General features: G+C 38.4%; 1 protein-coding gene across 8 annotated transcripts; it reads right to left on the reverse strand.

Moving 5' to 3' along the window:
• Positions 1-3,189: 3,189 nt before the first annotated feature.
• On the reverse strand, positions 3,190-17,335 carry LOC110008124 (condensin complex subunit 2-like). 8 transcript variants are annotated; one of them, XR_016044104.1, is made up of 6 exons: positions 17,011-17,335; positions 16,788-16,938; positions 16,289-16,692; positions 14,728-14,880; positions 4,491-4,579; positions 3,190-4,352 (listed from the first exon to the last, which is right to left on the reverse strand). XR_016044104.1 is itself a non-coding variant. In XM_088851545.1 (6 exons), the coding sequence occupies exons 1-3, from the start codon at positions 17,038-17,040 to the stop codon at positions 16,511-16,513; spliced, it is 363 nt and encodes a 120-aa protein (XP_088707671.1). In that variant the 5' UTR covers positions 17,041-17,268; the 3' UTR covers positions 3,190-4,352; positions 14,728-14,880; positions 16,289-16,319; positions 16,435-16,510. The 8 variants fall into 8 exon arrangements, 6 of the variants coding, with proteins under 6 accessions (XP_088707671.1, XP_088707672.1, XP_088707667.1 ...); XR_016044103.1 differs by lacking the exon at positions 4,491-4,579 and adding an exon at positions 5,467-5,991; XM_088851545.1 differs by lacking the exon at positions 4,491-4,579 and having other exon boundaries at positions 16,289-16,319; positions 16,435-16,692; positions 17,011-17,268.
• Between the last annotated feature and the right edge of the window lie 4,350 nt (positions 17,336-21,685).

Here is a 21,685-nt window from a genome sequence, read left to right on the forward strand (position 1 = left end):
GCATCTTGTGTGAACTCTTTTTATCATTTCATCCCATATGTTTTGTGAACCACAGAATGGCCCAAATGTCCTCCATGAAAATCCTTTTCTTGAAGAGGATTAGGGGACCATTTTAATCATGACACTTTTTTGAAGTGCACTGTGTTGCTATATGCAAGTGCCCAGTGTGTTAGGCCAAGATGTCTGTGAAGGGTTTATGAATTCAAGAACGAAAGAAACCCAAGATGGCTGTATAAGCCTTTTTTGTTTAGGCTCATGTCTCGCAATTTGTGTGTGTATGTGAGAGAGAGATTGAGAGAATAGCTTTATGAGCTTGAGAGAGAGAGAGAGAAAGAGGGTTTTATGAGCTTCTTTTGTTTAGGCCGCAATGAGAGAAAGAAGGGGTGGAAAACACAAATAAGTCTCATACATTCTATTGTCTTCAAACTGTTCGCTAATGTGAGGAAGTAAAGTGCTGAGATCAATAATGTATGTCTACCAAATCACCCCTCCAAATCTGGCCATGATATTGATCAAAGACTCATTCTTAACGTTAGTCCAACCTGAGGCAGTTGACACTTCATAAGTAGACCGCTCATTCCTTATTGGTCCCAATGAGCAATCTAATCTATTTCTCTTTGTCGAGCAGAGTTGTCCTAAGCTTTTCATATTTGGGTGTTGTATAGCCCTTCGGTGCATTGTTTATGGTGTAAATTATTTCATGGAACCTAGGGCCAACTGCAACATCAAAGGCGGTGTGGGCATAAAGAAACTACGCAACTGCAACATCCACATCATCTCTTGCTTGCATATTGAACAATTGTGGAAGTTTGGGCTGATTTTTTTCTCTCTTTTCTATTGGCACTTGTTGATTGCACTATTGAAGGGAACAAGGATGTATCAATTTAACTCATAAGATCCATTTGACTCCCCCTATACAACCTTTGAGCGTAATCCTCCTCAAGTTTCAAGGCCATCTTTAGATTCCGTGAGGCCTTGCCCACGAGGTTGACTCAAAAAGTGAGCTCGCACATAAGCATAAGATCCAACAAATAGTGTCTCCCTACAATTAAAATTGCAAATCAACTTTTTGGTACCCCTAGATCCCTTCGTATGACTCCCTCCACATTGACGTATTTCCATAATGGACCTTTGGTGGGATAATCAATCTCATCTTTGGATTCCAACACCATAGTTGCATTGTCTGAGCCGAAAAAATGGCAGTGAACTTCCCCATCTGCCATGACTGTTGCAACTTGTGTAAGGTATATACCGTAACATAGTTAGAGAATTGTCAAGGTGCTCCCCTCTCCCTCCCTCACCTCTCATTCCCGTTCCAACATCTCCGTGGATGAATCTATCCCTCAATCATGTATTGTATTTCTTGTATTTGTGTGTTTATTAAATTTGCCCCAAATGTTATGAAGTCTATCCACCAGTAGGGGGTGGCAATGGTCGGGTCTGGGTCGACCCAAAATTTTTTTAAAAAAATATTTATTTAAATATATTTAATTATTTTTGATAAATTAAGATCCAACAATATATGTGGGACCTGGACCCGAACCCGAAACCTGAATAGTGTTCGGATCCAAGATTTTGGACCCGATCCGCCGGGTCCAATTTTTGGACCCATACCCAAACTTGGGTCAGGTTCAGGTCCATTGACACTCCTATCCATAAGAAATATCGTAGCATTGCAAATTCTAATAGGTGTTTTCTTCAAAACATAAGTGCTTTTTATAATTCGTTATCAATTCCTACAAGGAAATGTATCATAGTCCTTCGATTTCCAATTTCTGTGGAGGGATTCTAATCCTTAAATTTCCAATATCGAACTAAAAACTCTTTCAAGCTCTTTTGTCTTCTCATTTATCTTTGGAAAATCCACCCTACGTTAACCACACTATTTTTTTAATGGTCGTGGTTTGCATAAGGTTGCAACTTTAAATAATCCAATTAAGGCGTACCTCCAAATAATAATATAATGTAATTTTGGTGTCAAAAATTCTTAGGATTCTCTGCAAATAAATAATATAATGTAATTTTGGTATCAAAAATTCTTAGGATTCTCTGAAAATCTATTTTCATGCCTAATTATAACATTTTAAACTCCAAAATAGGTTCAAATAAACATTTGAAAATATTAAAAATTGATGGTCTTGACAATGTGTTGTAAGATGCACTACTTCTTAGACTCAAATTTATTTATTTATTGTTATATTCATACATCTCGACATCGCGATGAGAATTTTTAATATTAAAACAATCTTTTTTGATGAATTTTTTGAGGTGCACATTAATTCTACATTTTAAAGTTGCAACTTTATATAAACTTTTTCCTTATTTATTATAATATAAAGAAATTTTGGCCTTTTGGGGCTAAAGTTCTACCTAATTTTTGTCTCATTTCATTTTTCCCACCTTATTCTGTTTCTTTTGTTCCGATCGCCAGTAAAGATTGTTGCCGAAGAGATAAAGAGGACTTTGAAGTTGTTCAAAAGATAAAGTATAAAATGAGACCATTTACCTTTGATACAAGGTGGTCACATTAATCTTGACCAATGGATGTGCAATTGGGTGACTACAATTCTTCCATTGACCAAGCTCAAACTTCAAATGAAAATTTTTCAAACTTTGTTGACACATCCAAGCTATCAAATTTCACATCAAATGATTGTAAGAAACTGTGACCAGCCTCGTATCAAAAATAAATGGTCTCATTGTTCAAAATACCAAAAAGTCCTAATTAGTTTTTACTATTTATTTTTTGTTGTGTACAGAAGAAGTCTTCACATTTCCACTACCCGTATAGATTGTTGACAAGAGAGAGAAAGGGGGAACTTCGAAGCTGTTCATAATACCAAAAAACATCTAAATTAATTTCCTAAATTTTACCCTTTTCCCTAAAAAGTCCCAAAATCTATACAATCTCTAATCAAATCTATCGAATGCTCGAAACCCCAATTATGTTCTTTCTTTGTCCATTTTCTTTCCAAAAACTTTCCCTCACCCTCTCCTCTCATCAGGTAAAAAACAAAAAGAAAAAGAAAAAACTCATTCATTATTCTGTCCAACTTTTCTTCTAAAACTTTTTTTTTTTAATTCTGTCTATTTTATCCCACCTAAATAAAAATAATCTCTTGACATCAGTGTTTTGGGAATCGGCATCTCCATGTCGATTCCATCACAATATGCAAAATCACTCATGTCTAGAGAGAACCAGGCAGTTCGTCCCTCCTAAATAAAAATAATCTCTTGACATCAGTGTTTTGGGAATCGGCATCCCCATGCCGATTCCATCACAATTCCATCACAATATGCAAAATCGCTCGTGTCTAGAGAAAATAGCGATAACTCGGTGAGTCAGTGCCGAGAGAACCGGGTGGTTTGTAGCGATAACTCGGTGGGTTGATGCTGATTCCATCACAATATGTGAAATTGCCTGTGTCTAGGCAAGTCCGAGTCAGTGCCGAGAGAACCGGGCAGTTCGTAGCGATAACTCGACGAGTCGGTGCTGATTCCATCCCAATATGTGAAATCGCCCATGTTTTGATCGCCCATGTCTAGGCGAGTCGGTGCCGATTCCATCATCGTGGAGTCTGAGTCGGCGCCGAGAGAACCGGGCAGTTCGTAGCGATAACTCGACGAGTTGGTGTCGACTCCATCACAATATGTGAAATCGCCCGTTTCTAGGCGAGTCGGTGCCGATTCCATCATTGTAGAGTCGGTGCCGAGAGAACCGGGCGGTTCGTAGCGATAACTCGACGAGTTGGTGCTGATTCCATCACAATATCTGAAATTGCCCGTGTCTAGGCGAGTCGGTGCCAATTCCATCATCGTAGAGTCCGAGTCGACGCCAAGAGAATAGGGCGGTTCGTAGCGATAACTCGACGAGTCGGTACCGATTCCATCACAATATGTGAAATCGCCCATGTCTAAATCGCCCGTGTCTAGGCGAGTTGGTGTCGATTCCATCATCGTGAAATCGCTCTAAATCGCCTGTGTCGGTGCCGATTCCATCATCATGAAATCGCCCGTGTCTAGGCGAGTCAGTGTCGATTCCATCATCGTGAAATCGCTCTAAATTGCCCGTGTCGGTGCCGATTCCATCATCGTGAAATCGCCTCGTGTGAAATCGCCCATGTCTAGGCGAGTCGATGCCGATTCCATCATCGTGAAATAGCCCCGTGTGAAATCGCCTGTGTCTAGGCAAGTAGGTGCCGCCGATTCCATCATCGTGAAATCGCCCCATGTGAAATCGCCCGTGTCTAGAGAGAACCAGGCGTTTAAAGGTTGGGGGTAAAGTCTGAATTTTCTTTTAAAATTCAAGGGGACATTTGTTGCCACAAGTCAAGCGCGTATGGGCCTCAATCCTGCTAAGCAACCAACGCAATTGTTAATGGCCCGCCAAAAGCATTTATACAATGCAAAATTAGATTAAATCTTCGATGCCGGATAATTCCCACAGGCTTGCAAAATGATTATAAAGTTTATACAGCAATTTAAAGCACTTTATTATTGCGTGGTGCAGTTGGTTATAACTCTAAAAATCTTCTTGGACGTCTTCGAGCCCCTTGGGCGCCATCCAACTCCTTTTCCTCTATAAGGAAGAAAATAAAGTACAAGGAAAAAAAATAAAAAAATAAAAGGGTCTTTCAAAAAAATAAAACCCCTTTTTGTCCTCTACAATGAAGAAAACAAAGTAAAAGGAAAAAAATAAAAAATAAAAGATTTTTCAAAAAAAGAATGTAATACAATATTTTTTTATTTTCTTGTCAAAAAAACAAAAGGCAATATTACAAGTATTAAAAGGTAATATAACAAGTATTTCTTATCAAAAAATAAAATAAAAAGTATAAACAAACAAAAATTGAAAGGCAATACAACAAGCAAAAAAAGGTAGCACAACAACTTCTTATTTTTTTGGATTTGTTATTATTTGTATAATAAAATAATTACAAAAATATAAACCAACAATTTTAATTTCAATATATAATATTATAGTTAATAATTTGGGGTTTTTTTAGTGGATTAGAGTTTTCCGATGTTTTAGTCGCCATTTTTTTATTCTTTTAATTCACTCTTTATTGTAGTCCGTGTATGATTATATACTGTATCCATGATAATTCTATGATTTTTCTTTTGTATGATATAAATTTAATGGTTAACATAAGTTCATATAGTGAAATAACATGTCAATATTCGTAAATTGATGAAAAAAATGAAAGTTAATAATATTGTACCCCCATTTTTTACTAGATTCCTAAAAAACAACATTTATAATGAAATTTAATAATTTTTTTTGATTTTTTTTAACGCTTAATCGAATCGATTCCCGATCCAGATCGCTGATTCACCGATCAATATGGGTTTTTTGAGTACCCGATCCACCGATCCGTTTTTTAAACCACTGATTGACATGCAATAACAAAAATATGATAAGTAAAACAACATTAAATCCTTAAATCCCTACTAACACCAAATCACCTTAAATCCTTAGAGGTCACTGAATTCTTGAACGTATCCTCCTTACTCCATTCCACCTTCCTTGCCCCTCAAGGCAAGGACCAAATCATCTGGTGCGGTGGTGCCCCTCTACTTCAGGAATTTTTTCAGTCTCTTCCTTCTATCGCAAGCTTTTATCACCACCTACCTTCCCGTCTCCCCACATTGCCCAGGCATGGTCTTCCATTGCACCCCATAGAACCGAAGTACACAATTGGATAGCTCCATCAGAAAGAGCCCCCACAGTCATCCAGCTTCAAAGGAGGGGCCTTCCAGTACCTAATAGATGTGTGATGTGCGCGGCTGATGCAGAATGCAAGGTCCACCTCTTCATCCACTGCCCCTTAACTCGGGACCTTTGGGTTGCTCTCCTCCAACTGTTCAATTGGCAATGGGTTGCACCTCAGTTGATCCCACTGCTTTTCAGGTCCCTTCACTCTTTCCCCCCTGGCCCAAATCTGGGATTCTCTTGTGGAAAGCATCAACATCGGCAACTCTCTGGGGCACCTGGATTGAGAGAAACAAAAGGATATTCCATGGTGAGAGGTCCTCAATGGCAGCCATGTTCGAAAAAATTAGTTCCCTGGTTATCTTTTAGGCAACCAACCAAGGGCTTCCCACACTCCACCTTCATCAAGGATTTGCAAGCAATTCTCTTCTCAAGGCAGACCTGCATTACCCATGCCTCCTGGAGGAGACCTTATCCAGGATAGACCAAAGTCAACTTTTACAATTGCTCTCTTGGCAACCCTAACCCTGCAGACATAGGTGGCTTATTTAGAGACCATACGGACCATACCCTAGCCTCCTTCTCTAAACACATTGGCCACTCTGATTACCAATCAGCACAGGCCCTTGCTCTTCTTGAGGGCCTTCAAATGTTCAATCCCCAGTGGAGCCTTCTTTAATAGTTGAGGAAGATTCAAAGAATGTTATCTGTTGGCCTCAGGTTCTTCCCCATGCCATGGACACTCGCTCATATTTGATCAAATTGCTCATATATATAGGTATATGGACATCTCATGGAGGCATATTTGGTGCGAAGCCAACACTCTCGCTAAGAATGGAGCCGACAACAGTATATCATCACCTTTTTCGCATCCTCTATCCTCTAATTCTTGCATCATCTAACCCTGTGGGATAATCTTTTTTGTACCTAGCTCTTAGCTACTCACCCTCTCAGTGATTTTTTATAGGGCCACCCATCTATGGAAAGCCTTTATGATTTTTGTATAGAGGTCCCATTCTTCGAGAAGCTAGGTATAGAGCTCCCGACATGTGGGAATCCTATTTTTTTACGACTTTCTATTTCTTCCCTACTCAATAGAACAGTTAACAACTTCAAATAAAATAAAATACCGATGTAACTCGTGACATTGGACAGCTGGTTCCAAAGTCAATTTCCCATGAAGAAGCAATATTATATTCCCAGCATTCTTCGCTTTAAAGGTTACATGCTTTTTTTTTCTGACTGTTGATGGACAGGTCCAGATCTCGAGTTAAGAAATTAGCGATTATCTATTATTCTTTGAATTCATGTAGTGGGAGCATTGACTAGTAGACATAAAACGGGCTTTCCATGTGTAGATACCCAAAATTCACAGAAAAAATATGAGAGGAAAACTTTAATGGGGCCTTCTCTTACTCATTCCAGCCAAGAGATTAATAAACCTAGAAGTATCTCTAAGTTTCCACCTGTCATGAACAATACCATGTGGGAAACCACTTGTTTTTCTTTTTCTAATAGGTACCACTTGTTTCATCTTCATTTTCTACTTTGCTATCTTTCGCTTATTATTGTTATTTCTCAGATGTTTGTTTTAATTTTCCTAAATGGTGCAAAATTGAGTGAAAACAATCATAACCACCAAAATTAAATTTTAGACTTTTCAGTTTTCCATTTTAAATTGTACAAAAATCTAAAACCCCAATTCATCTACTTAGAGTAGGCATTTGAGCAGATTAACATGCTTTAATTGAATTCAACACTACCATGAAAACATGACTATCTTCCCACCAAAAATATCCAATAATCATAGTTAATGGGGAAAAAAGAAAAAAAGGTGCCATGTTACATACCTCTCTCCAACGGATTTGACAAATACCCCCTTCAAATTATCTCATAAACACTCTGTTCGACTCTTTCCTTTACCAAACCTACAACAGTCTCCATGAGACAATCATCTCGGGATCAAATTCTGCTTCTTTTTCTCCAAATTCAAAGCACATCTTCGCCTGTTATACTCATGAAGGCCCTCTTGCATCAATTCCCCAAATTTATCTTTAACGATAACCAGTGGATCTTTATCAATAAGCTCTGAACCAGAATAACCTTCTCTTAGAACAACTGTATGTATCTGATACCTGTTTGATACATATAAAATTCCAGGGTGTTTGATTAGCATAATATCTAACCTATCTGGTAATATGAATTCTCTCTTAAAATGACCTAATTTCACAAGTGAAGCCTTCTTCCACAGTGTTAACGACAGAATCTCATGTATCAACCCCACATCCCTCTTCTCCTTGAAATTTTCATTTGGGAGCTCAGCATAAGGTGATATATAAGGTGATTCATTGAATTCTATGAATATTTCCCATGATTTCTTCCAGGTTAAAGGTAATAAACACTGGAAACTTGGTGATTCTTTACCCTCCTCTTGAGCTTTTCTCTCCAAAAAGAGAGAGCCAAATTAGGGTCCCATGACAAACGCTCAATCTCTAACCCATTCCTTTTACCACTGAAGTTGATGACTCTGAAGAGCTCAAGGTATTTTGGTATGATACTGATGAAATAGTCATCTGGAAACCCGAAATTTCGCAATTCGTTGAATTTCATGGCATTGATCCTTCGATCTTTTGAAAGCATCAGAAACTTTGCAAGTCTCTCCACAAGAACCGGTTCCTGTTGATTTAAATATTTCTTCTTCTTCTACAAGGGCCATCATCCTCTTTGTTAATCTACACCATAGCTCATTCTCCTACATTAAGGTCTCAAAACAACACAGGTATTTCTTTATCCAGTTTGGGGCTTTCCCCTTAAGATCTAGGGTTTTGAACTTCTTTTGAAGGAACCAAACTAGTGTAGCCTGGTTAGGGCATCTTAGGATGATATTCTTGAGCTGGTTGTTCACTATCCATAGACGATTTCGAGATAGGGCGGATTCTAGGGCTGGATCTTTCTTCATGGACCATGTCAAAGAAAAGTTGCACAATATTAACAGAGATGGTATGGTCTCTGGTAGAAGCCATGAAAATTTAGGGTTTCTAACAACACTATGAGCAATCATTTTTTAGGTTCTGATTACAAGGAGTTCAAGCCATAAAAACTCACAAACATAAAAAATTTCATAAAAAAGCAACTCGTACCATTTCCTCCTTATGTATAAAGGAACAAGGGGCCAAGCTCTCTCTGCTCCGTTTACATAGAAAGAGATACCGTTTAAGTAGCAGGGAATGATGCGGAGAGAAGAAGGCGGAGTATATTTCTCAGTACTGTGTGGCGGGAATTTGCAGATGTTCGATTGACTTTAGAGACAGAGAGAGGAGCACCGCACGTAATGGAAGCGGTAAAGAGGTGAAATTGAATGATAAAGCCAAATGTGAATAATAAAGAGGAGAAATTGAAAAATAAGTATTCATGGTCAAATGACTTTCTAATCTGATAAAAATATAAAAACATCTTATTGTTAAAAAAATTTAATACTTTTTGGTGAATTTTTTCAAACTTGGGAACTTGACCACCAATACTGAGCCTAACCAGACCCGTAGATGGGCCAATTCTGAGTAACACGGTTTGACCCGGCCTCCTTATAACAAAGATAAATGATCTCATAGTATACAATCTCATTATACTAAGCCACAAGGTTGTTGGATGTCATTATTTGTGGCATACATGATACTTGATCTAGTAACAACAAGGACAACTTAATTATGTGTAAATTTGATAGGTAAAGTTCATGGGAATGTGTGTTCCTTGTCATCATCATCATCAAAGCTTTTTCCCAACTATTTGGGGTCGGCCACACGAATCTTGATCCGCCACTTTGCTCTATCAATGATCATACTCTCAATGAGACCATAAGTCCGCATATTTCCTTGTATATTTGCTAAATCCTTAACAAAGTTCTCATCTAGTTATAAGGTGATTATGCTGCAAAATCAGAAAGAGGCCAATGGGCCAAGACCTTTCATGTTTGAAATTGAGTGGCTAGAAAAGAAAGAGATGGTTGAATTAAAACAAATTTGTGCTAATACGATTATAACATGAAAATATGGTTTTAGGATGTCCAGCAAACTAGAGTTACTTCGATGAAAAATAGTGCAATGGAAGAGAGAAAGAACTCCTATAATGTGAAATCTTAGATTGATAGCCTAATGCTCAGGATCTAATAACGAGATAGTATTGAGTAGGAACAATTGGGACCTAATGAGAAACAAGTGCTTGAAAGAATCAACATCTACAACTAACTGCAGGAGTGTATCAGATAATAAGAGACTTACTGTAAGAAGATATCGAGAATTAAATGGTTGAAAAAAGGGAGCTTAATTCTTTCATTTTTTTTGTGCAATTGCTAATCCTAGGAGAACTGATAGTGTCATTGGTCTTTAGGTTCTAAGTGTGGAAGAGGAGGATAATGAGGGAATTGATATGGCCTTTGTATAGTACTTCATGGAGATTCACAGGTGAAAAGCTTCCCTTGTGCAACATGTCCAGTGTGCACTAGGATGTAGCTAATGAGTTAGAAGCATAGGTAAGTGAGGATGAAATCTATGAAGTTGTGTTTAGTTTAAGGAAAAATTATATAGACATCCTCCCCCCCGTATATTTGGTATTGGGTAAGCTTTTTATGCTTCCCCTACAACATAGAAGTTTCCATCCTCCCCCTTATCCAACCATCCATTCTGAATGGAGGGCTAAGAATGTCCCTATCATAATGTCATGTCTCTACACTATTTTATTTTTAATTTTTTTTCTATAAACTATTTTGACACCAAATTTTGGAAGTCCATTCCTCTATTAAACTCGCACTAACAAAAAATATAAAAAAAATATTTTTAATAAAATAAAATGGCCAAAATACCCCTGAAAATTTCAAAGGTTATTTTGGTCATTATATTTTATCAAAAAATTATTTTTAATAGTTTTTTTATAGGTGTGCCCCAATGAGAAGATGGTACGTACGCAATTTCATAATACTACAATTTGTATAAAAAAAAACTAAAACTAAAATACTTTGAGACGTCGGATCTAAGATCAAATGGTGAGTGCTTCTCTTGATCAAAATTGGATGGCTGGATGGTAGGGGTAGGATAGAACTTCTATGTTGTAGGCGAAACATAAAAACCTTTCCCTTTAGTATCACACCCTGGACCTCAAAAAACAATATTTATGACAAAATTGGACAGCCCCATTTAAAGAAAGGTTTCAATCTAATATAAAGAAAGGGACATTAACTTGATCCAAGCATATTTAAAAAAAGGTTGTTTTTCCCGACAATAAATGTGGAGATATGCTTGGATCCAAGCATGCATGTATCTCCACATGTATCTATTATGACAGAACATGATCCAAGCATATCTCCACATATACCAGGGCAGAACATGATCCAAGTATATTATTACAATATTCAGAATATCTCTACCATACGCACTGCATCCACCTCGGTTCTTTAGCTGTTATAAGCATCAATGTAATTGCCATTTCAGGAATTAGGTGCTCCGACATCTGAACAATACTCATTTTATACTGTTATTGTATATATTCTGATGTATGACTCTACTTTCTGATGCCAGTGCGATCTTTAATGAACTGTAGGCCATGTTATTATTTTATATGTTGTAGTCAGGAATGCAAGGGTAGTGACCTACTTACTGAGCATGTTAGTTCATTCCTTTTTTTAATCTTTGTAGAGGGATAGTGCAAGCAGCAAAGCGATGATAGCTGGCATTTTGAGTTTCAAACCTGTTAGGGATTTCTTTTTGGCCTTGTAGGTGTCTGGTGGCGTGGCTACATGTAATTTTGTTTGATGTAATGAAATATCAGGCTTGTAGGCCTGGAACAAGTAAAGAATTTTGAAGATGGAATGTATACTTAATTGTTTTAATTTGTTCAATTTCTGGCACTTGATGTATAAGTTTAATTTTCATTTTCATGGTTTGCTTTGATTCCAACCTGTTGACACGCGTTGAACCACTCCCACCTGAGTGACGTCCGCGACCTCCAGTTGTGGTCCCGCACTCTGTCACCCTTCGATATGGGACGGTAGGGGTCAGGGGGCGGGCTCGTGACAGTTATGGTATCAGAACAGCCAGGATAGGATTCTTGACCTAGAATGTTGTAAAGGTGTCTCTAGTGTAGTTTTGTGTAGACTAGTGACTGGGGTGCTCCTGTTGTAGGACAAAGATGCCAAGGACTCGTGCTAATAATGCGAGTTCCAGTAACGAGAACACAGAAGCCCTTGAAGAATTCTTCAAGACCTTGGGGGCCATGACTCAAATGATGAAAGATAGTATGCCAGCCCTGGTTACCCCTGCCCCAGAGCAAGCTGATGGTGGACTAATAGAAAAGTTCAGGCGGCTAGCACCTCCGACGTTTTTAGGACATGGGGAAGTAGAAAAAGCAGAACGATGGAAAAGGCAAGTAGAAAAGATATTTGAAGGGTTGCATTGCAGTGATGAACAGAAGGTTAGGTTGGGGGCCTTTATGTTAGAAGGAGATGTTGAGCACTGATGGGGCTCAGTAAAACAATCATGGGAAAGTCAGGGAGATAAGTGACCCGGGAGAACATCTTGGAAGCCTTCAATGAGAAGTACTTCCCTGACTCAATACAGGAAAGAAAGGAAGTGGAATTTATATAGCTGCAACAAGGGGGTTTGTCCGTAGAACAGTATGCAGCCAAATTTGCTTAATTGTCAAGATACACACCGCACATCATTAACACCGAGGCACGAAAGGCTAGTAAGTTTGAAAGAGGCCTCAGGCCAGAAATAAGGGGGAGGGTATTATCAGCCAATTTAAAGACCTTCTCCCCTTTAGTGGATTTGGCCATAAAAATAGAAAGGGACGGCGAAGAGTCCCCAGTTCAGGAAAGATGGGAGGATGGGACCAACTCAATTCAGAAGTTTTGAAAGAAAGACTCAACCACCCAAAGAGAAGTTTCAGGGGAAATAATAATCAAGGGAGCAAGAAGATCTAGAAAACCTTCTCGGGCGACATAATTTTGAGGTTAGTATACTAAAATTTTATACGCAACAACAAAGAGTTAAAATTTTATACGCAACAAGAAAAAGTTAAAAAAAAAAGGACGGCAAAAAAAAGAAGACAAGCGAGACAGTTCAAACAAGGTTTAACTCTTTTTATTGCATTAAAAGAAGGTACAAGCCCAAAAGCCCATTATTAGTGAGATTACAAATCTATCATGCAGTATTGCTCTCTCAGCGTCGCTCTTACATTTGAGTGAAAGAGGACAGTTGACCCCCCAGTGTCGCTCTTGCATCTGAAGAAAAGAGGATGGTTACAGGCCAAAAATTCCTCTTACATCAGAAGAAAAGAGGATAGTTGACCCCAACGCTGCTCTTGTATATGAGGAGGAGAGGGCGGTTACTGACCAAAGGTGGCTTTCACAATAGGAGAAGGTGGAAGCGCTCTGATGGAGTATACCAAACATACAAAGCAGATTCTCTAGCAAGGAACTGGTGGAGAGCATACCACGCTCACAGTGAGGGTGCTTCTACAAAACAACATAGAGTTCACAATTGTGCTGGAGGACTTGGCTTCTAATACGCTTAATAAGCCAGGCCTCACCATTCATTACCACCCTTTGCCAACCCAAGTCATCGCCGTACACGATCACAACAGATGATGATTCACCGTCGTTTATCAAAGGATCAAGCGAATAGCAGCCGCTGCACACGACTAACGTCAGGCACATCATGTTGCTAGGCCGCCTACGACCAAGGCACTGACTAACACCGGCTCTAAAGCCCACCACCGGATGCGTTCTCAGAGGTCCAACAACGTTCGTGTTCGCTAATGCCTAATGCTGGCTGTGTTCGCTAAAGCCTAGCGCCGATTATGTTCGCCAATGCCCAACGCTGTCCGCGTTCGCTAATGCCTAGCGTCGGCTGTGTTAGCTAAAGTCTAGCTCCGGCTGTGTTCGTCAAAGCCTAGCTCCGGCTGTGTTTGTCGATGCCTAGCGCCGACTGTGTTAGTTAATGCCTAGTGCCGACTGTGTTCGCTAACACCTAGCACCAGCTGTGTTTTCAAAGGACTATCGTCGCTCGTGTTCAAGTCTCCTATACGTGCTATGGATTCTACACGTGTCACCTCGAGCCCCGATGCGCCGCTTGACAACTACCGGCCACGACGTGGCCTGACGCACGTTCTCACACGTGTGGACTGACGGCCGTTCACCTCCCAGTGACTATTCACTACCAGTGGCCGTTCACTCCGTGACCTCTCGGTTTCCCATTGGAAACTCCCCTTTCCCGCCGAAAACCCACTGAGAGACCTTTCCCCTTCCCGCATACCGTTCGAAAGTTACCAAAAACTAGCAGAAGTTCCCATGCAGCCCCTCGTTGCAAGTTCCGTCCTTCTTCCCCTTATCCGAAACCCCTAAAAAAAAAAAAAACCCACTGTTGGAATCTCTAAAGCTCCCCGACGAACTCCCTTCTCACTAAAACCTTTGCCACAAACTCCTGCACCCTCACGAACGCTCCTGCGTTCCCTCCGGTGCTCTCTTCTCTGCCGGAACCTTCTGCTTGCCGGCAAACTCCTGCAAACCTCACTTGAGTGCTCTGTGTGCTTGCCGGGATTTCTCTCACTCTCACTATTCTTTAGCCGTTAGAGGTGGAAGTTTGGAGATTGAGCAATCAAAGTTAGTGAAAAAAAATTTTGATTGCTTGTATAAAGGCATTTTTTGATTGCTTGTATAAAGTCTATATTGTTAGACTATAGCAATGTATTTCATATGCTTTAGGTGTATCATCTAAAAAAAAATGAACAAAATGATAATAGGTCTGTAGGGGTATATATTGGAACACTTTAAGAATGGTCAACAGCAGGTGAGATTGAACAGTTTAAGAACAACAGCAGGTGAGATTGATCCTTACGCAAACTTTTGCAAGATTTACACTCATTCCAAAAAAAACAGAATTACTAAATGAGCTCCAAAATATCGCAAACTTTAAATAACCCAAGATCCAAAAAAGATTCTAACATAAACAAGAGCCTAAGCTAACCTGCCGAGGTTTAGAAACTAGATCACTTGAGTCCTAGATCACTTGAGTCTTCATTATTGCTATGAATATTTTAATTGTCATGGTGAGAACAAATGTCACTTGCTGCATCCCATGATGGTACCGATTCAAATGTATTGAGGTCTTCAGTATAAGCTATCAAAAATAAAAGACAGGTCAATTAAATACTTCACATTAAATCACCAATTGCAGGACTCATAACTGATTATATATAAAAAAGCATCACCATAAATAGATAACTTGGATCATCCAGTGCTATGTAATTTGCCACAAAAACAATGAATTACGAGCTCCATATCCATTGAACAACCACTGATGAGTTAAAATTTTTAGCAAGGCGTCCAAATATTATTTCCATTTAAGACCACAGATACAAAAACCTCAAAAGCTTGATAAATTACGGAATATCGGGCAATTCTCTATAACTGTCTATTTGAACTTTCTCAAGGGGGTATTGGATCGATGGTCCACTTTAAAAGTGAAATTAGAGGTTAAAACAGCTTGTTTAACACTAGTTTCTGGCTTATTTTCCTTCAACATGTACACTGCCCCAAGGACCACGAACGACCTGAGACTTGTTTTCCCACCACAATATAGATGTGACAAGTTGAGAATGGTACATATAAAGGCATCCTTTGTTGTTTAAACCAATAGTCCACACCATAAATACAAGTTTTTACCTCAAAAGTACAGGACTATTCCGTGATGCACAGAACAAAAGAAACAAAAGGGAAAGAAAGAAAAAATAGGTGCTTCTAGCTTTCTAAAAGCTAGAAGCTTTCTATCAATATATGAGTTTGGTAAATCTCATGCCAGTTTGGTGTCCTTGAATAAGGAAAGTGAGAGTTGATGAAAATACTATATCTAGGATTGAGAGATATCCCATTCATCTTCAAACAGGCTTGGTTACAGAATATCCAAATTTTTGAGATTATCACAGTTTTGATTTTGTTGTCAATAAAAAGGATCATTGATCATGGCCAATTAATGGGTTGATTTGTTTACCTTATCATAATTTCATATTTGAATTTTGGTCTACTGAAGTTGATCCCTTACTCACGGCACTAGTTCATACCTGACAGTAAAAGGCTAGAGAGGAGTTCATGTCTCCAGGGAAAGAATTTCATCAGGAAAAAAAAGATATTAAAGACAACATCTAGACAAAGCAGCTAGGAATCAAGCTGAGAATTGTTCAATCTAGCAGAGCAGGTTACCATACTAGGACACAATGCCTGCAATCATGATACATCATTTTGATGAGCATTGCAAAGTTACCGAGGTTCACATGCATTGAATGTTATATCGAAGGACTGAATCAATATCAATGATCATAATAACCAAAGAAATAAACTAAAATGAAGAAAAAATGAACTTTCTTCCGGTAAACATATGGATCACAATTGGATAAACGACAAGGTTTATTTATGACATAGATAAAACAAAATCATTTCCATGGATAATGACAAAAATGCCATGAAAGTTAAATTTTAAGCCACGCAGTGAATATACATCTAGGAGAAGAGGAAATGGTAATATAGCTTACCAAATGTTTTTTTTCTTTTCTTTCCAATGCACTACAAGACAACAGAAGTATTTATTCATCAGCATAAAACAAACAAACAAACATATAATATTCCAAGACAAAAGGAAATACCAGGCAAGGATTTACACCCTGGTGGCAATATTTACCATGACGCATGGAAGCAGAAACAAATTTAACCAGATTCTCAGGTTGATAGTGACAATCCTCTGGAAGAGTGGTGTTTCAAGGAGCATTATTACCAGGCAATAATAATGTCTTTAGATTTTTAGGAGGATTAAAATAATCTAGTCTCTCCAACTCAAAAGACTTCATGAAATCAATGAAAGAGGGTTCTTGCTTTTTGTTCTTTGGCCGCTTCGTTTCCATCAGGGGATTGTTTGAAGAATCCAGAACCTCCTCTGAACCTATAAATCAAAGGGCACACCAGAACAGTTGTCTGCATAAGCATACCAAAGAATCAATTCAATTGAGGATCATCGTTTACCGATTTTCTGTCTACCTTTCACTTTCCTAAATTTCCAATGATCAGGACCAGCCCAAGCATTTGATTTCGAGAGAAATCCCAAACCTGGGAGCAAAAATTCAGCCGTTCTCTCACTTGTTTCTTCATTATCAGCTTCATGGAACACATAAGGATCACCAAAAGCATCCTGCAGGAAAAACAGAAAAAGGTTGAGAGAATGAAAGTGGACCAAGCAAACAATATGCATCCCACGAAATACCTGATTATAACTCTCTATGTTTGAAGCCATGGAGGCCAAGACACATCAACTACACCGGCCTGGTCATTATTGTTGATATAGGAGATTTTTAGAGAGAGAGCCGAAACCAAAATCGAATGCAAATTGATGTAGTTTGTGTGAAGCAGCCTTTGTTTACGATACGTAAAAGAAAGAAGCAAGTTGCTACATCCATTGGAATGTGTGGTGATTTCCAGCTTGAATCCTTTCACCCACTTCATATAATATAAAAAATTAAGGGATTTTCTACAAAGATACTATTTATCCGGACTGGTCTAGCTGTTTCTTTTTAGGACACGGTTTCCATGTCTATGTGGAAATGAATCGCCACCTAAAAATCTAATTTTGAGATGATTTTTGGACTTAATTTTTAGTTATGGGATCATGAATATGAAATAAATAAATAAAATTTTAAAATTAAAAATAATAATTTTATTAAAAAAATATTTGGACAATTAGTTTCAATTGTTTTTAAATAGATGACCTAGTTGCATCCATTTTTAAGATGGATGCTTTATACCGTGGACAGCATATTGTAGAAATGCAGTCTAACGCGTATGAAACAATTTTCCTTCTTTTTTTTTTTTTTTTTGTCCTTCTATTGTACTTGCCTCCGCTCGACCAACCTTGACAGGACTAGGGCCTCTTTGGCCCCGTCAAAGTTAGGCCGGCCTCGAGCTAGCCCTGTAAGAACTAGAGCTAAGCTAGTGCCAGAGTTGGCCTGGCCCAGGCTCTGTCAATTGTCACTTATTCCTAACACCTAATTAGCACTTTAAAAATTTAAACACTTCTTATCGACCTCTCATGAAAATTAACTCTTTTTTAAAAAAATATCAGACGATACAAATGTTCATGTTTTTCTAACATAGGTTGTATAAGAGTTCATTGGGATACCTGCCAAGATACTTATCAAATATATTTACTAAATACTAAAATAATCGCTAAAAGATTTAAGGCGTGAAATCAGGAATGATAAGAGTCAATATATTTTGAAAATTGAGGAAATATGGCAACCAAAGGTAGACATATTATTGTGACGTTGCAATAGATAATTGTCTCCTTCATGAAATTCCAAGAAGTGAGTCAACAAGATTCTTAATGACGAGTGGAAAAAGCAACATGCAAAAAATAGATTCGAAAAAGAGCTCCCATGCGCACATAGCCAGAGAGGGACAACAACTTTGAATATTGATGAGTGAGAGAGAAGTAGAGAGAAGATAGAACCAAAAAAAATAGATTGTATACTATGAAATTATTACCAGGCAATCGCTTTTGGCCATTAGATGTGAAATTCAATGGTGTGACGTCGTCATCATTATAGTTTTTTTTTAATTAATTAGGGTCGATTAATTCAATAGCATGAAGTGCTTCACAATATTTGAGAATTTTATTTGGACTTTGTGTCCAACCAATGAGAGATCCCCAACTATCCAATTTTATATCTAATGCCTAATAATTATGGTACGGAATAAGGTTGATGCCTTGTATAAACTTTTTCCTAATAATAAACAATGTGTTTGAGTAATCTAGACCATCAAATGGAGCTCGCATTTCTTCAGCGAGCGCACACCTACGTGTTCCTCCAAATCATCCCAATCTGTTGTCTTTCACAAAAGTATAAAAATAGACTACTTTTAAAACAAGGATGTCACGATCAGTAGTGTTTGTTAGATTTCAAATCGGGTGTTTGTGTGTCATTAATTAAACTCAAAGTTAAAAAAATAAAAATTCAAATATTGTAATACACCCAAGTCTATCCAAGTTGACATCTAATGGCTATGAACAATTGTGCCCCCCTTGTAATAAAAATAAATAATCCCATAGTATATAATCCCTTGCCTTTCACCTCAATGAACCAATGCGGAATCCCAAAGACGGTACATCACGTTCCAGTGGGCTCAATCCTGTCCGTGATCGACTGTTCCATGATCGGACAGCCATGCTTTGTTTCTCCATATCATGAAAGTATACAAAGACATTATGTTATTAGGAACTACCCAACATGGAAGTTAAATTCCTCTCAATATAATTACTGTTTGGGTTCAAAGTTCGAAAAGTTTTTAAAACTTTGTGGCATATTTTAAATTGTTAAATTTTACGACGGATTGTTAATAATAATTATAACTTTTTGGTACCAAATGTATAGACTCACAGCATACAATCCAGAATTATAAGTAGGACCCGGTTTATGTGAGTCAAAGTTTCGTTATAAGTAATTGGAAAAAACTTGTTACAAGTGGTTAGGGAAATCTCTCCCTCCACATATGCCCACTCTCTCTATATTCACTTTTACGAAAACTGAAGTTTCCCTCAAAAATCCACTAAGTATGACTAGGATTTGAGGAATGCGGATTGAATACATTGATCAAATTTGAGGACTTTTGGGAAACAATATTAGGCCCAGTGGGGAGTACGGACAAAGCATCAGCCATTTAGGAAGTGGGCCGAGATTACATGGTAAGAAAGCCCACCAAATGATCCCAAACCAAAAAGCAAACCCCTCCTCCCTCTCTCTCCTAACAAAAAAGAAAGCCTTACTCTCTCTCAAATGATCCCATCATCCCAAAACAAAGAGCACTCTCTCACAATCCCTCGCTCTCTAAGGCATGAGCATGAAGCGCCAGGTGGAGCGTGGAACGACCGGTGATGAGCAGGGTGACAACATTAAAGTACCGGAATCTGCCCACCGACCATATCGATCCCCCTCCCTATTATTAATTTATTTTGTAATTAATTAATTAAACAAAGAGCAAAAGAGTCCGACGACACCCCATGTTTTCATGCGTCATTCTCTTTCTTTCTCCACTTAATTGAAAATAAATAGAAACCCCAAAACAGGTAGAAAATAAGGAAAATTAGAAAAAATAACCAAGAAAAGATTTTCTATGAAACTTAACTCTCAACCAAATTTTTTTGAGAAAATTACAAAAAAACCCCAATACTACTCTTTTTATGCTACTTACCCCAACGGATCTTTTTCTGTCATTTTTTTTCCCAAAATATATTTTCATTGCAGACCCCCCCAACCAAATAATAAATAAATAAAAAATACCTAAACTACCTTCCATTACTTTTACCTTACCCACGCCTCTCTCTCCTCTATCCAACCAAAATAGGAGGTGTGTAAGTGTCGTCCGGCCATAGCACTCCGACACTGTGTAAAGTTCGGTTCGGCAGTAAGGCTCCGATACTGTGTAAAGTGCGGTTCGGCATTAGGGCTTCGGCATTGTATACAGTGCAATCCGGCAATTGCAAAGGGTGGTCGGCAATTGCAAAGGGCGGTCCGGCAATTGCAAAGGGCAGTGCGGCATTTGCAAAAGGCGGTCTGGTACTTGTGCGCTCTGCAACGTGGGGTCCAAAAGTCAGCGTCAAATCTATCCAAAATGATTTTCGTGTACATGAAGGGCATTTTCGTTTAAAAAAAATGATTGGGGGGTATTTGTAAAGAAAGCTTGTTTGGGAAAAAAATGAGAGAAAATGTTAGGTTGGGGGTAAGTTGCATAGAAAATTCGGTCTTGGGGGTTTCTTGTTATTTTCTCAACTTTTTTTCTCACTTTTTACCCTACTTTCTTAACAAATATCTCTCAAGTAACACAAGTACATTTTTTGACAAAAATACCTTTTTTCACATTTAAAAAATTAATTTTGGCTGGATATTCACTAGGCTTACAGTAGCAAAAGCTACGTAGGCTGCCGAACAACATATATAAAAGTGTCGGACTGCCAGATAGATTTGGTGGACCGCATGTTTGTCCAGGAACAAAAGTGCCAGACCACCATAGGGATCTACCGGAACACATTTTGTCCAGGAAAAAAATATTGGACCACAATGTACATTTGCCACATCCCATATTTATCCATAAAGAATAGGGCTGAACTGCCATGTATATATGCTAGTCCGTACTTTTGTCCAAGGAGAGACAAGCATGGGTAAAAGTTAAGAAAGGGTAGTTTAGTTTTTTTTTTATTTGTTGTTTTGATGGGGAGCTATTTACTAAAAAAGTATATTTTGAGATAAAAAATAAGAAAAAAAAAAAATTAAATGAGGTAAGTTGTATAAGAAGTTTATCCTAAGGAGTTATTCGTAAAATTATGGAAAGAACGGTTATTATCGATGCATTTCTCGGCCCGATAACTTTCTCTCTCTAAAACAACGCATATATCCTTGTATCTCTCTAGAAAACTCTCTCCTCCCTCTCTTTCGTTCTCTTTCTCTCTCTCTGAGGAAAACCATATATCCATGTAACTGTATGTGCGGAAAAGAACAACACCGGTAGATCCATGCATCTCTCTCTCACACACACAAGAATACAACCAAACATGTAGAGAAAAAAGACCCATATATCTATGCATCTGTCCCCCCCCCCCCCCTTCTCTCTCTCAGGAGCACAACTAAACATACAGAAAAGACCCATATATCCATGGATTGTCTCTCTCCCCCCTTCAGACCCATATATTTCTCTCTCTCTCTAAAATGCATCAAAACATGTAGAAAAGAAGAGTACTATGTCCATGCATCTCTCTCTCTAGGATCCAATCAACTTTATCCATCCTCCCTCTATATATTGTCCTCTATCTCCACACACAAAGAGACACTCCAATCCACTATTCACGCTTCTCCCTCCCTCCTTATCTGGTCTGTAGCGTCTCCCTTCTT

The sequence above is a fragment of the Amborella trichopoda genome, chromosome 11, assembly GCF_054954075.1.
Source record: "Amborella trichopoda isolate Santa Cruz 75 chromosome 11, AtrichopodaSantaCruz75HAP2 v2.0, whole genome shotgun sequence".
NCBI classification, from domain to species: domain Eukaryota; kingdom Viridiplantae; phylum Streptophyta; class Magnoliopsida; order Amborellales; family Amborellaceae; genus Amborella; species Amborella trichopoda.